Raw genomic sequence first — 12,891 nt, forward strand, 5'->3', positions numbered from 1 at the left:
CCTCCCAGTTAGGCTACTCGGGGGTCAGGGACCCACTTGAGGAGGCAGTCTGTCCGTTCTCAGATCTCAAACTCCGTGCTGGGAGAACCACTACTCTCTTCAAACCTGTCAGACAGGGACATTTAAGTCTGCAGAGGTTTCTGCAGCCTTTTGTTCAGCTATGCCCTGCCACCAGAGGTGGAGTCTACAGAAGCAGGCAGGCCTCCTTGAGCTGTGGTGGGCTCCACCCAGTTCAAGCTTCCTGGCCACTTTGTTTACCTACTCAAGCCTCAGCAATGGCGGGCACCCCTCCCCCATCCTTGCTACCGCCTTGCAGTTCAGTCTCAGACTGCTGTGCTAGCAATGAGCGAGGCTCCGTGGGTGTGGGACCCTCCAAGCCAGGTGTGGGATATAATCTCCTGGTGTGCCATTTGCTAAGACCGTTGGAAAAGCACAGTATTAAGGTGAGAATGACTTGATTTTCCAGGTGCCGTCTGTCACAGCTTCCCTTGGGTAGGAAAGGGTATTCCCTGACCCCTTGCGCTTCCCAAGTGAGGTGATGCCTCGCCCTGCTTCGGCTTACACTTGTTGGGCTGCACCCACTGACCCTCACCCACTGTCTGACAAGCCCTAGTGAGATGAACCCAGTACCTCAGTTGGAAATGCACAAGTCACCCGTCTTCTGCGTTGCTGATGCTGAGAGCTGTAGACTGGAACTGTTCCTATTTGGCCATCTTGAAACTGCCCTTCTGGCAGTATTTTTTTTTTTTTTTTTTTTTGAGACGGAGTCTTGCTCTGTCACTAGGCTGGAGTGCAGTGGCCGGATCTCAGCTCACTGCAAGTTCCGCCTCCCGGGTTTATGCCATTCTCCTGCCTCAACCTCCCGAGTAGCTGGGGCTACAGGCGCCCGCCACCTCGCCCGGCTAGTTTTTTGTATTTTTTGGTAGAAACGGGGTTTCACCGTGTTAGCCAGGATGGTCTTGATCTCCTGACCTCGTGATCTGCCCATCTCGGCCTCCCAAAGTGCCGGTATTACAGGCTTGAGCCACCGCGCCCAGCTCTGGCAGTATTTTTAATGACAGTTTTACTAAGGTGTAATTCATATATCATAAAATTCATAAAGTATTCATTTCAGTGGTTTTTAAATATATTCACAGATAACCATCCCTGTGTGGAATTCCAGAACATTCCATCACCCTCAAAAAGAAACCCCATACCCACTAGCAGTACTCAATTCCCCCTCCTTACAGCCTCTGACAACCACTAATCTTTTCATCTCTATAGATTTGCCTATTCTGGACATTTCATATAAATGGAATGATATAATATGTGCTCCTTTGAGACTATCTTCTTTCATTTTAGCATAATATTTTCAAGGCTTATGTGTGTTGTAGCTTGTGTCAGTACTGTATTCCTTTTTGTGGCCAAATAATATTCCAGTTGTATGGATATAGCACGTACTGCTTATCCATTTGTCAGTTGATGAGTATTTGAGTTGTTTCCACTTTGGGGCAATTAATAATGATGCTAATACATTTGTGTATATGTTTTTGTGTGAGCATATGTTTTCATTTCTCTTGGTATATACCTAAGATTGGAATTTTCCTGGATCATATGATAATTCTATGTTAAACCATTTGGGGAACTGTCAGATTGCTTTCCAAAGCAGCTGCCCCATATTACATTCCACCAGCAATGTATGAGTGTTGCAATTGCTCTACTTCTTCAACAACACTTAATACTGTCTGGCTTTTTTTATTATACACATCTCATTGGGAGTGAAGTGGTATCTTACTGTATCTTATGGATTTTATTTTCCGAATTACTAAGGACTTTGAGCATCTTCTCTTGAGCATACTTATTGGCCATTTGTATATCTCCTTTGGAGAAATATCTATTCAAATCCTTTGACCATTTTTTAATTGGGTTATTTGTTTATATGTAAACACAAATCCCTTTTCAGATAAATGGTTTGTAAATATTTTCTCACATTCTTTGGTTGCCTTTTTGAGTTTTTAATGATGTCCCTTGAAGCACAGAAGTTTTTAATTTTGATGAAGTCCAAATGATCTGTTCTTGTCTTTTGTCTATTGTGCTTTTAGTGTTATATCTAATAATTCATTGCCAAATCAAAGGTCATGAAGATGTTCCTCTTTCCTTCTTACAGTTTTATAGTTTTACTACTTACATTTAGGTTTATAATCCATTTTGAGTTAAGTTTTGTTTATGGTCTGAGGTAGAGATTCAACTTCATTCTTTGGCATGTGAATATTCAGTTGTCTGAGCACTGTTTGTTGAAAAGACTATTCTCTACTCATTGTCTTAGTACCCTTATTGAAAACCAACTGACCATTATAGTAGGGATTTATTCCTAGACTGTCAGTCCTATTCCATTGATGGAAGTGTCTGTCCTAATGTCAGTACCATACTGTCTTGAGCACTGTAGCTTTGAAGTAAGTTTTGAAAGTACCTTTGAAGTAAGTTTTGAAAGTACCTTTGAAGTAAGTTTTGAAATTAGAAGGTATGAGTGCCTCAGCTCTCTTCTTTTTCAATATTGTTTTGAAAAACAAATTCATTTCCAAATGAATTTTAGGATCAGCTTTTCCATTTCAGAAAAAAAAAGCCAGATGGAATTTGCGTAAGTCTTGTGTTGAATCTGTTGATCAATTTGGAGAGTAATGCTGTATTAGCAAGATTAAGTCTTCCATACTTCAACATGGGTTGTCTTCCCATTTATTTATGTATTCTTTAATTTCTTTCAGTTTTGTAGTTTTATAGTTTTCAGTGTGCATGTTTTACGCATCTTTTGTTAACTTCATTCCTGTGTTTTCTTATTTTTGCTGTTATAAATGATTTTTTTTCTTAATTTCTTTTCGAAATAGTTATTGGTAGTGTATACAAGTAATTGATTTATACACACACATCTTGTATCCTGAACCTTGCTGAACTAGCTTATTAGTTCTAATAGAACTAAATTATGTGTGTGTATGCCTGGGTTTCTTAGGGTTTTTTATATGCAAGATAACATTAACTGTATAGAGAGATTATATCATTTGCAAATAGAAATTTGCTTTGTCCTTTCCTATCTGGATACTTTGTATTTCTTTTTATACATTTTTGCTTCCTATATTATGGGACTGTTTTGTTAGGTGAGTATATGTTTAAATTTGTTATGTTTTACTGATACAGTTATTTCAATTATTATACTTTTCAACTCCAAAATTTCCATTTAGTGAAATATCATTCTCACAATTTATTTTAAATCTTTATACATGGTTTTATTTAGGCCTTTGAACATACTTATAATAGCAGGCTTAATGTCTGTGTTTAATAAGTGCAACATCTTGACTTCCTTGGAGGTAGTTTCCATTGATGCTTTATTTTTTACTGTGTGTGGGTCCATGCTTTCATGTTTCTTTGTGTGTTTTAATAATTTTTTGTTGAAAACCAGTTAGTTATTTTAAATAATATAATGTGGCAACTCTGGAAATCAGATTCTCTCCTCTCTAGGGTTTGTTGTTGCAGTTGTTGGTGGCACTGCTGCTATTTTTGTTTAGAAACTTTCCTGAACCAATCTGTAAAGTCTGTATTCTTTATCATGTATAGCCACTAAAATATCTGCTTGGTTAACATGGTGATTAGTTAATGATTAGACAGATTTCTTTATGCCTTAAACCAGTAAGTCTTCAGCAACTGCCAGAGGGATCTTTGTATGTGTTGGGCATACATTTTCCTCTTAGGCAGGCAGGTTACAACTCTGACTTAGTCACTTCTTGCTTGTACAGAGCCTCAAGGTAAACCATAGATGAGAAATGAGGGCCTTTTCAGATTTTTCCTGGGGCTGAGTTCTTGGTGGAAAAAGAAAACAAAACCCAGTACATTGGTTACAGTTTGAATTACACACATGTCAAGTGATTAACAATAAAGTTTATGAACTCATCATCTCCTACATTTGCCATGTTTTTTTATTAGCAGTATTATCTAAAACATGCTTCAAAAACCTAAAGGTTGAAAACGCCAAAGGGATATGTATACATAAGACATGTATGACAAGCATACATATCTAAGTGGTAGAAAAACACCCCAGAGGAAATCTTTCTTCTGATCTAGAACAGACCTTAGCCAGATATGATCTAAGTTGACTTCTTTGCCTGAGTAGTCAGCTACTCAGGGCTCTAAGAGCCCTGGATCAGAATGATAACAAGGTTACAAGCTGGAGTTCTCAATACAGACTGCTTGGATTTGAATCTAGACTCTTCTGCTTCTTTGACCTTGGGCAAGACACCTAACATCTCTGTGCCTCACTCTCCTTATTTGTAAATAGCACCTTCCTTATTGTGATGATTCATTCAATACATTATAAGCCCCTAGAGCAGTCTCTGATACTTGATAAGCATTATAGTCACAGAAGTGGAGAGTAGTTTGAATCCCTTTAACCTATTGCCCTCTTAACCAGTTAACCCATGAACAATCACATTTCATCTGTAACCCTTCTCTCACTAATTATTTTGATATAAATACAAAGCATTATATTATTTAATCTATTTTATTATATATCTCTGATTGACAATTTTTAAAACTGTTAGTGTTATATAATATTACTATTATTACAGCTAAAAAATGAACACCGAGCCTTTGTTTCATCAAATACTCATTTGGTATTTGTCTTCCCAGTTGATTCATATGGTGTAATTGGTTAATGCCGAGACCAGTTCAGTTGGGGAGACCCTAACCCAGTGGCTGCCATATCCTAATCTTTGGCAGGAACTTTTTAAACCTTGCAATTTTTTTTTCTAGTCCCGTACCAGGGACATACCCCATTTCATGCATCATATGTTGATTTTGAGGGCTATATAATTGTTCTGGAATTAGAACTTGTGCTCCCCATTGGTGTAATAAATCTCTTCTCCATAAATTTATAGGTACAGAAGTTATAATTGGTTGAATAGTCCCTGTGAAGGTTGTCCATCAGTCCCTTCACAATGCAAAATATAATCACTTTGATATACTTCGGCGGCTTTACCAACTCCAACTATGTTAAATTGAGCAGGTTGAATTGGCCATGTGGACGGCCAGTGCTGTAGAGAAATGATTGAAATGTCCACTCCTGTATCTACCAAACCTTTAAATTTCTTTCCCTGAATAGTTCTTTCACAGGTAGGGCGTTTATCAGTAATTTGATTTACCCAATGAGCTGCTTTGCCTTGTTTATTTGTGCTTCCAAATCCTCCTATCTGTTTAATTTTACTTTTTCTCATTCTCACATATGGCACAATCAGGAGCTGTGCTATATGCTCTCCTGGCTCTGCTTTCCAGGGAACAGAAGTAGATATAACAATTTGAATTTTCCCCATTGTAATCTGAATCAATGACTCCTGTATGTATTTGTACCCCTTTTAAACTTAAACTGGACCTTCCTAAAAGTAATCCTCTTGTCCCCCCGGCAAGGGTCCACAGACTCCTGTTGAGACCTTTTGCGGGGGTTCCCCAGGCAGAAGGCTTACAGCTTTTGTGCAGCGTAAATCTACTGTGGCACCACCGGCTGTGGCAGAGGACAGACATTGTACAAGGGTGAGGGAATGACCTGAGCTGGAAATGCCCCGGTTTATAAGGGGGCCCAGGACAGGCCCCTCATGGCATTTCCCAAAATCGGGTTTCCTTCTTTATCAAACTTAGAGTGACATTGATTAGCCCAGTGTTTTCCTTTTTCACATTTTGGACATATTTCAGGATCAGCAGTTTTCTTTTTTCCCCTATCTGGCAGCCTGACTTGCTGATTTTTTCTACATTCTTTTTTAGTATGACCATGCTTCCCACAGTTAAAACAAGCTCCAGGAAATGGAGTTATTTCCTTTATCCACTCTCGGTCCTGCCATTGCCTGTGCCAACAAAGTGGCTTTATGCAGATTACCTCTGATACCATCACAGTCCTTGATATAATCAATTACATGTGCTTTCCCTCTGGTAGGTCGCAGAGCAGCCTGGCAATCGGGATTAGCATTGTCGAAAGCTAGTAACTGCAACACTATATCCTGAGCAGCCAAATCTGCAATCATCTTTTTAAGAGACTCCTGTAACTGAGCTGTGAAATCAATGTATAGTTCTCTTGGTCCCTGTTTTATAGCACTAAAGGAAGGGTATTGTTCTCCACCTGAAGTGATTTTTTCCCAAGCTCTAATGCACACTCTGCTAAGCTGTTCTATGGCATCATCCTGCATGACCACTTGTGCACCTCAGCCAGCCCAGCCGCCAACCCCCAAAAGTTGGTCTGCAGTTATATTAATTTGAGGTTGGGCCTGGGCATTGTGAGCGGGCTGAATGTAAGCTTCATTTGCATACCAAGTTTTACATTTTAAGAATTGAGCAGGAGTTAGACAAGCTCGAGTAAGAGCGTCCCAGTCAGTAGGTATCATCTGACTAGAAACAGCAACATTCTTTAACAGTCCCAATACAAAAGGAGAACCTGGTCCATATTGATTTATAGCTTATTGAAATTCTTTGAGTAATTTAAAAGGGAAAGGCTCAAATGTAACTGTAATATTTCCCTGTTGATCTGGGGGGTGTATTCGAACAGGGAATTGCCAAGCCTCTAAATCACCCTCTCGTCTAGCTTGCTGAATTCCTGCCTGAATAGAACTAAGAGCAGTTGCTCAAGGTGCTGCTCAAACAGTCACTGGGGCAACTACTTTTTACCCAGTGTCCTCCAGAAAAGAAAGATCTGGAGGGTCTTTTTCTTCAAAATAATGTTGAAGGGGTGCAGAAGGGTAGGGATGAACCTCTCCCTCCTTTGCCGCTTTAGCTTTAACTGCAAATAAACATGCTCTGTAACCTCTTCTGTTACTTTGCCATGCTCTCCTTCCTCCTCCTCATCAGTGTGAAAAAGTTCCCAGGTGAAACGAACCAGAACCCACACTTGTCCTATTGTTACCCTGACGCTTCTGAGCTCCCTTCTCACTCACCACGGGGATTGCTTTAAGAGTACTCGGGTGTCCTCCAGCTTAGTTTTTCCATTCCAACCATCGCTCCAGCGACCCTTCGACCTGGATTCGAGCCCCCACGAATGGACGCCACTTGCGGAGACCAGCTCGGTCAGGGAGACCCTAACCCAGCAGTGCTGGAGGAATTAAAGACACACACACAGAAATATAGAGGTGTGAAGTGGGAAATCAGGGGTCTCACGGCCTTCAGAGCTGAGACCCCCGAACAGAGATTTACCCACATATTTATTAACAGCAAACCAGTCATTAGCATTGTTTCTATAGATATTAAATTAACTAAAAGTATCCCTTATGGGAAACGAAGGGATGGTCTGAATTAAAGGAATAGGTTGGATTAGTTAACTGCAGCAGGAGCTTGTCGTTAAGGCACAGATCGCTCATGCTGTTGTTTGTGACTTAAGAACGCCTTTATATGTTTTTCCACCCTGGGCAGGCCAGGTGTTCCTTGCCCTCATTCCAGTAAACCCACAACCTTCCAGCGTGGGCGTTAGGGCCATTATGAACATGTTACAGTGCTGCAGAGATTTTGTTTATGGCCAGTTTTGGGGCCAGTTTATGGCCAGATTTTGGGGGACTTGCTCCCAACAGGTTAATATGCCTCTTAGGTCACTTTTAATGTAGAAGTTTCCCCCTCTTTCTTTTACCACTTTGTAACTGTTTATTAAAGAAACCAGGTTATTGGTACTTTAGAGCTATGTTGTCTAATACAGAAGCCACTAGCCACATGTGACACTGGACCACCTGAAACATGACTAGTCCGAATTGAGATGGTCTGTCAATTTAAAACACACACCAGATTTCAAAGACAGTATGATAAGATAACGTAAACTATCTCATTAAGAGTTTTTGTATTGATGCATTTTGAAATAACATTTTATATATTTGGATTAAATAAAACATTATTAAAACTAATTTTACTTGTTTCTTTTTGTTTTTAATGTGGCTACTAGAAATATAAAATCACCTATATGGCTTGCTTTATATTTTTATTGGACAGCATTAATTTAGAATTTCACAAGGTATGGATTTTACTGATTACATCCGCATGGAATTATTTAACATGCCGCTCTGCCCCTATCTGTATTGCCTTTAAATTGTTTATTAGATCCTTGATCAGATTCAGAGTTTGACGTTGTTTGTTTGTTTGTTTGTTTTTAAACAGGGTCTCACTTTGTTGACCTCCTGGGCTCAAGGGATCCTCCCACATAAGCCTCCCAAGTAGTTGGGACCACAGGCACACACCACCATGTCCAGCTAATTTATTCTATTTTATTTTTTGTAGAGATGGGGTCTTCCTATGTTGCCTAGACTGGTCTTGAACTCCTGGGCTCAAATGACCCTCCTGTCTTGGCCTCACAAAGTGCTGGGATTACAGACGTGAGTTACTGCACCCAGCTGAGATTTTGATTTTTTTAAATATTTTCAGCAATGTCATTTCATATTGCTGGTATATACCACAAGAAGACGTACACCATCAAACTGAGGCCTTTCTTTTATGTTAGCAGCTGCTGATGATTCTTTAATTCATTAGAAGTTGCAAATTGTGATGTTCTAATTCTTTTGTTCCTTCTTCATTTATTAGCTACAGTACTTCCATAAAGGGAAACCTTCCCTCATCAACTACTTAATTATGTTTGATTATAATACAAACTATGTATACTTTGCATAGGTAAGAAAGGATGAAAGTTTGATTCTTTCTCTTTACTTACCAGTTTCCAGGTATTCTCCAAAAATGATAGATGAGATTTTTAAAATAATATATCATGAATATAACTGTATTAGATATTTTTTAAATCCATTACAATTATTATCCTTATTGATGCTCAAATTGTCACATCATTCACCAGTGGAAGCCTCTTCAAGTTGTTTCCTGTGTCTTATATATGATCCTAGTAGTCTTTGTTAGCTTCCTTGCTTTTTGATGTGTCAGGGTGTTCTAGGCCCTGGTTCCTTTTAGGGGGAAGTAATATTTAGAGCCTACAGTATGGTTTGCATAATGCCACCTTATTAGTTATGGTTTCTGCGCCTTTTCAGTGGCTGAAGGTAGGAAATATTTTTTCCCCCTTAAAATGCTTCATGAATCTATAGTGATACTTCCTATTCAAATTCAGAACTATGGAGTTTTTAACCTAATCTTATCAATAGTACATTTCTGTCTTCTTTCTCCCATACCAAATGTATTAGTTCTCAATGGCATCAGTATGCTGATTTGCTTTATCCAGCACTACACACACAACAGTTACATAATAGCATGTCTGTCACTATAATTAATATGATTATTTACTGAAAATATTTTGGTTTTGTTTTTATTTTGCAGTTATTTTTCTCAGGGTGTATCTTGTGAGGTATATACAGAAAAATTACTCTATTAAAATCACTCAAAATAGTTCCTTTCTAGTGAATGAGTATGCTACCACCTGGTTTCATGTTACTCTTAATTTTTAGGGATTTTTTTAAAATTTGTATTTCATTTATAATATAAAGTATTTAAATGGTCCAAAAGTCCAGTCTACAAAACAAACAGCCAAAGGAGTCTAGCCTTCATTCCAGTCCTCTCTGCTCCCTCTTTTCTCCAGTAGGTAACCATTAAAAATGTTTATGGCCTAGTCTTCCATTTTTTAATATGTGTACATATCCTGACGAAAGAACTTCCCCAAAGTTCCTTGACTTTTTATTTTTCTTTTTCAAAGAGAAAGCTTATAGTATTCTATATCCATAATACAAATGATAAAATATATCTTTTAGTAAGTCATAGTCTATAGATTAGAACTGAAAGAAAATTGATATTTTAGATAAGCCAGGGTTTTAAGGAAGAAAGATGATTTGGGTAGAAACTGCTCGCTGTTATCAAATATTTTAAATACTTTCTAGGGAAGGAGGAAACCATGCTGTTTGACTCCAGATAATATAGTGGAGCCAATATTTATAATTGATAGGAAGCCAGACTTGGTCTGAAAAGAAATTCTGCTATCAGATGAAACTCTGAAGATTATATAGGCAGCATATTATGGCTTCAAGTTCTTGTCACTGGAGAGATTGATACATCCTATAAGGGATGAACTGGTTGACCTACATAATCATTTGGTGATTCTGGTTTCTGGGGCTCTTCCCCAGTTTTTTATGTATAATTCTGCCTAACAAGTCTAATTGTATAGTCTCTAAATGATCACAGTGTAATTGTTTTAGGAATCAGTGACATTTAAGGATGTGGCTATAGACTTCACATTGGAGGAGTGGAGATTGATGGACCCTACACAGAGGAACCTGCACAAGGATGTGATGCTAGAGAATTACAGGAATCTGGTCTCCCTGGGTAAGGATAACTTCTCTTCTGTGTTGATTGATCTGCCCATTTGACCGGGTTTGCCAAAGATAAAAGGCCTCTAAAGTATTTAACTGAAGTACTTGATCTTAGGGGCACATTGTTGGGTTATGCTATTCCTCACTTTTAACTACATGATCTGCCCATTGTAGAGTAAGAAACATTCTTCTCTGGAATCTTGGAGATTGTTGACAACCCCACAGATTTTGGACCGAAGTATTTTCTAGTCACTTCCTTAAATGGAAGTTATCAGTACCTCTAGAAGAAAGAAACAAATGTATTCAATTTCTTTCTAAACTCACTAGATTATTCCCATAATCTGTTATCCCACCAAACCAGAATCATAGTGTTGAGCTCCTTTGGGATGTCTTTTTAATTGTCTAAAACATCACTGTACAATATGGCAGGTACTAGTCACTTGTGCCTATTTTTTTTTTTTTTTTTTTTTTTTTTTGTGAGACGGAGTCTCGCTCAGTTGCCCAGGCTGGAGTGCATTGGCGCGATCTCAGCTTACTATAAGCTCCGCCTCCGGGGTTCATGCCATTCTCCTGCCTCAGCCTCCCAAGTAGCTGGGACTACAGGCGCCCGCCGCCACGCCTGGCTAATTTTTTGCATTTTTAGTAGAGATGGGATTTCACCGTGTTAGCCAGGATGGTCTTGATCTCCTGACCTCGTGATCCGCCTGCCTCGGCCTCCCAAAGTGCTGGGATTGCAGACATGAGCCACCGCACCCAGCCTCACTTGTGCCCTTTGAGCACTTGAAATTTGGCTAGTCCGTCTGAAGAACTGAATTTTAGATTTTACTTAATTTTATTTAATTTAAATTCAAATTTAAATAGCCATATGTGACAACTGGCAACTGTATTGGACAGTGCGGCTCTAGAGCTTCCTGTAATGGTCATTCTGCATGGAAGATTAAGAACTGAGACTGAATTTGGCAGGAGTTCTTGCTCATGGCTCCAATCAAATCCTGTTTATTTTTCTCTGGACAGGGCTTGCAGTTTCCAAACCAGACATGATATCTCATTTGGAGAATGGGAAAGGACCATGGGTGACAATGAGAGAAATTTCAAGAATTCCCTATCCTGGTGAGTTAAACAGAACCACGAAGATGGGATTTATTTGAAGTAACAGACTATAGGGGGATGTTCAACACAACATCTGAAAAACTTTTAAAGATATATTTGTTCAAAGCTGTCTCAGAGGAAGAGATCCCCCATCTCGCTGCCTGTCTCTCTCACCCCCATCTTCTCTTATCCTCTCTCTCTGTCCTCCACTTTTGGGAACCATCTCATCCTATTCTGCTTTCCTGGGGACATGCTTTTCATAATTATTATTTTGTTCTGCATTCAAACATACACAAAATATCCCTTTCAGGTCTATCTTCTCCAGTTAACTTTATGTTTCTCATTTGTTTCACCATTATCTGACATTTCTTCCTTCATTTGCCTGAAAATGCTTTCATAAGGGTCCCCACTGATTTCTCTTAAGGCAAACTTATTTACTCATTATTTAGTTTTCTTCACCTGCAAGGCTGCAGAAACTTTGGAGGAACCCACCACCTGTCCTCCAGGTTCTTAACTAATTGAGAATACAAACAAGAAATCAGTTGAGAATCAAAATATAGTATTGATGTATTTAATCAATATTATACATCTATATGCTGTGAACTGGCTTAGGTACAAGGGCTACAGCACCTAATAAAATGGACCAGGTCCCCGCCTTCATGAAGATTAAATTTTGAGAAACAGAAATTTGGCAAATAAATAAAAACAAACTAAATGGTGGTTGCCAAACCTCCCAGCTATGAGATAAATTGGAAGATAGGAAAGAGTAACTGGGGTGGGATGAGGACACCTTCAAAGAGCGTGGTCAGGGGAGCTTCTGAAGAGGTGACATTTGAGCTGAGACCTGAAGGGTCAGAAGAAGAAGCAGGGAGGGGAAGAGGAAAAGGGAAGTATTCCAGGCTAAGGGAACAACAATGCAAAGGATCTGATACAGCAAAGAAGGCCATGTATTCTGGAAATCAAAAGGAAGCTGCTGTGACTAAAGTGAGCGGAAACTGGTACAGAATAAGATTAGAGATGTAGGAGCCTGCCTGTGCAGGGCTTTGTAGATGATCTAAATGAGTTCCAAAGCATAGAGAGATTTTACTGCAGGGTTTTTAGAAAATAACCCTGTTTATAGAGATTAAACTTGAGGCATAAAGCAGGCAGTAAGTTAAAAGGTTGTTACAATAGTCTATCCAGGAGATGAGAGGAACTTTGATTAGGGTGATGGTAGTGGAGATGGAAAGAAATAAATAGATTCTGATTCATTTTATTATGATGCCATGAACAACCCACACATGCATTACATATTTTTATATATCAGATATTATTTATGCTTAAAAGATTGAGTGAAAAGTAGACATTAGAGATAGTTTTAGATAACTTTTTAGAGAGGGACTTTTTTTTCCCCTGTGAAGAGGGAAAGAGAAATGGAGCAGTGGCTAAAGGAAAGAATGGAGTCAAGAAAAAACACTTGTTTTATTTTTGAGATGGGAGCTGCTATGACATGTTTGAGTGCTGATAGGATCGCCTTAATGGAGAG

The 12,891-nt window shown here is 39.0% G+C and overlaps 1 protein-coding gene across 3 annotated transcripts in view; it reads left to right on the plus strand.

The window, feature by feature from the left end:
* Window positions 1–12,891, plus strand: part of ZNF624 (zinc finger protein 624) — a 42,845-nt gene that overhangs the window by 17,349 nt on the left and 12,605 nt on the right. For all 3 annotated transcript variants that reach the window (XM_065532815.1, XM_065532816.1, XM_074018632.1), the window contains 2 exons: window positions 10,164–10,290; window positions 11,292–11,387. In XM_065532815.1, the coding sequence (XP_065388887.1) occupies window positions 10,164–10,290; window positions 11,292–11,387 (223 nt within the window). The remainder of the gene's footprint in view (window positions 1–10,163; window positions 10,291–11,291; window positions 11,388–12,891) is intronic.

This window comes from Macaca fascicularis, chromosome 16 (genome assembly GCF_037993035.2).
Source record: "Macaca fascicularis isolate 582-1 chromosome 16, T2T-MFA8v1.1".
Taxonomy (NCBI): domain Eukaryota; kingdom Metazoa; phylum Chordata; class Mammalia; order Primates; family Cercopithecidae; genus Macaca; species Macaca fascicularis.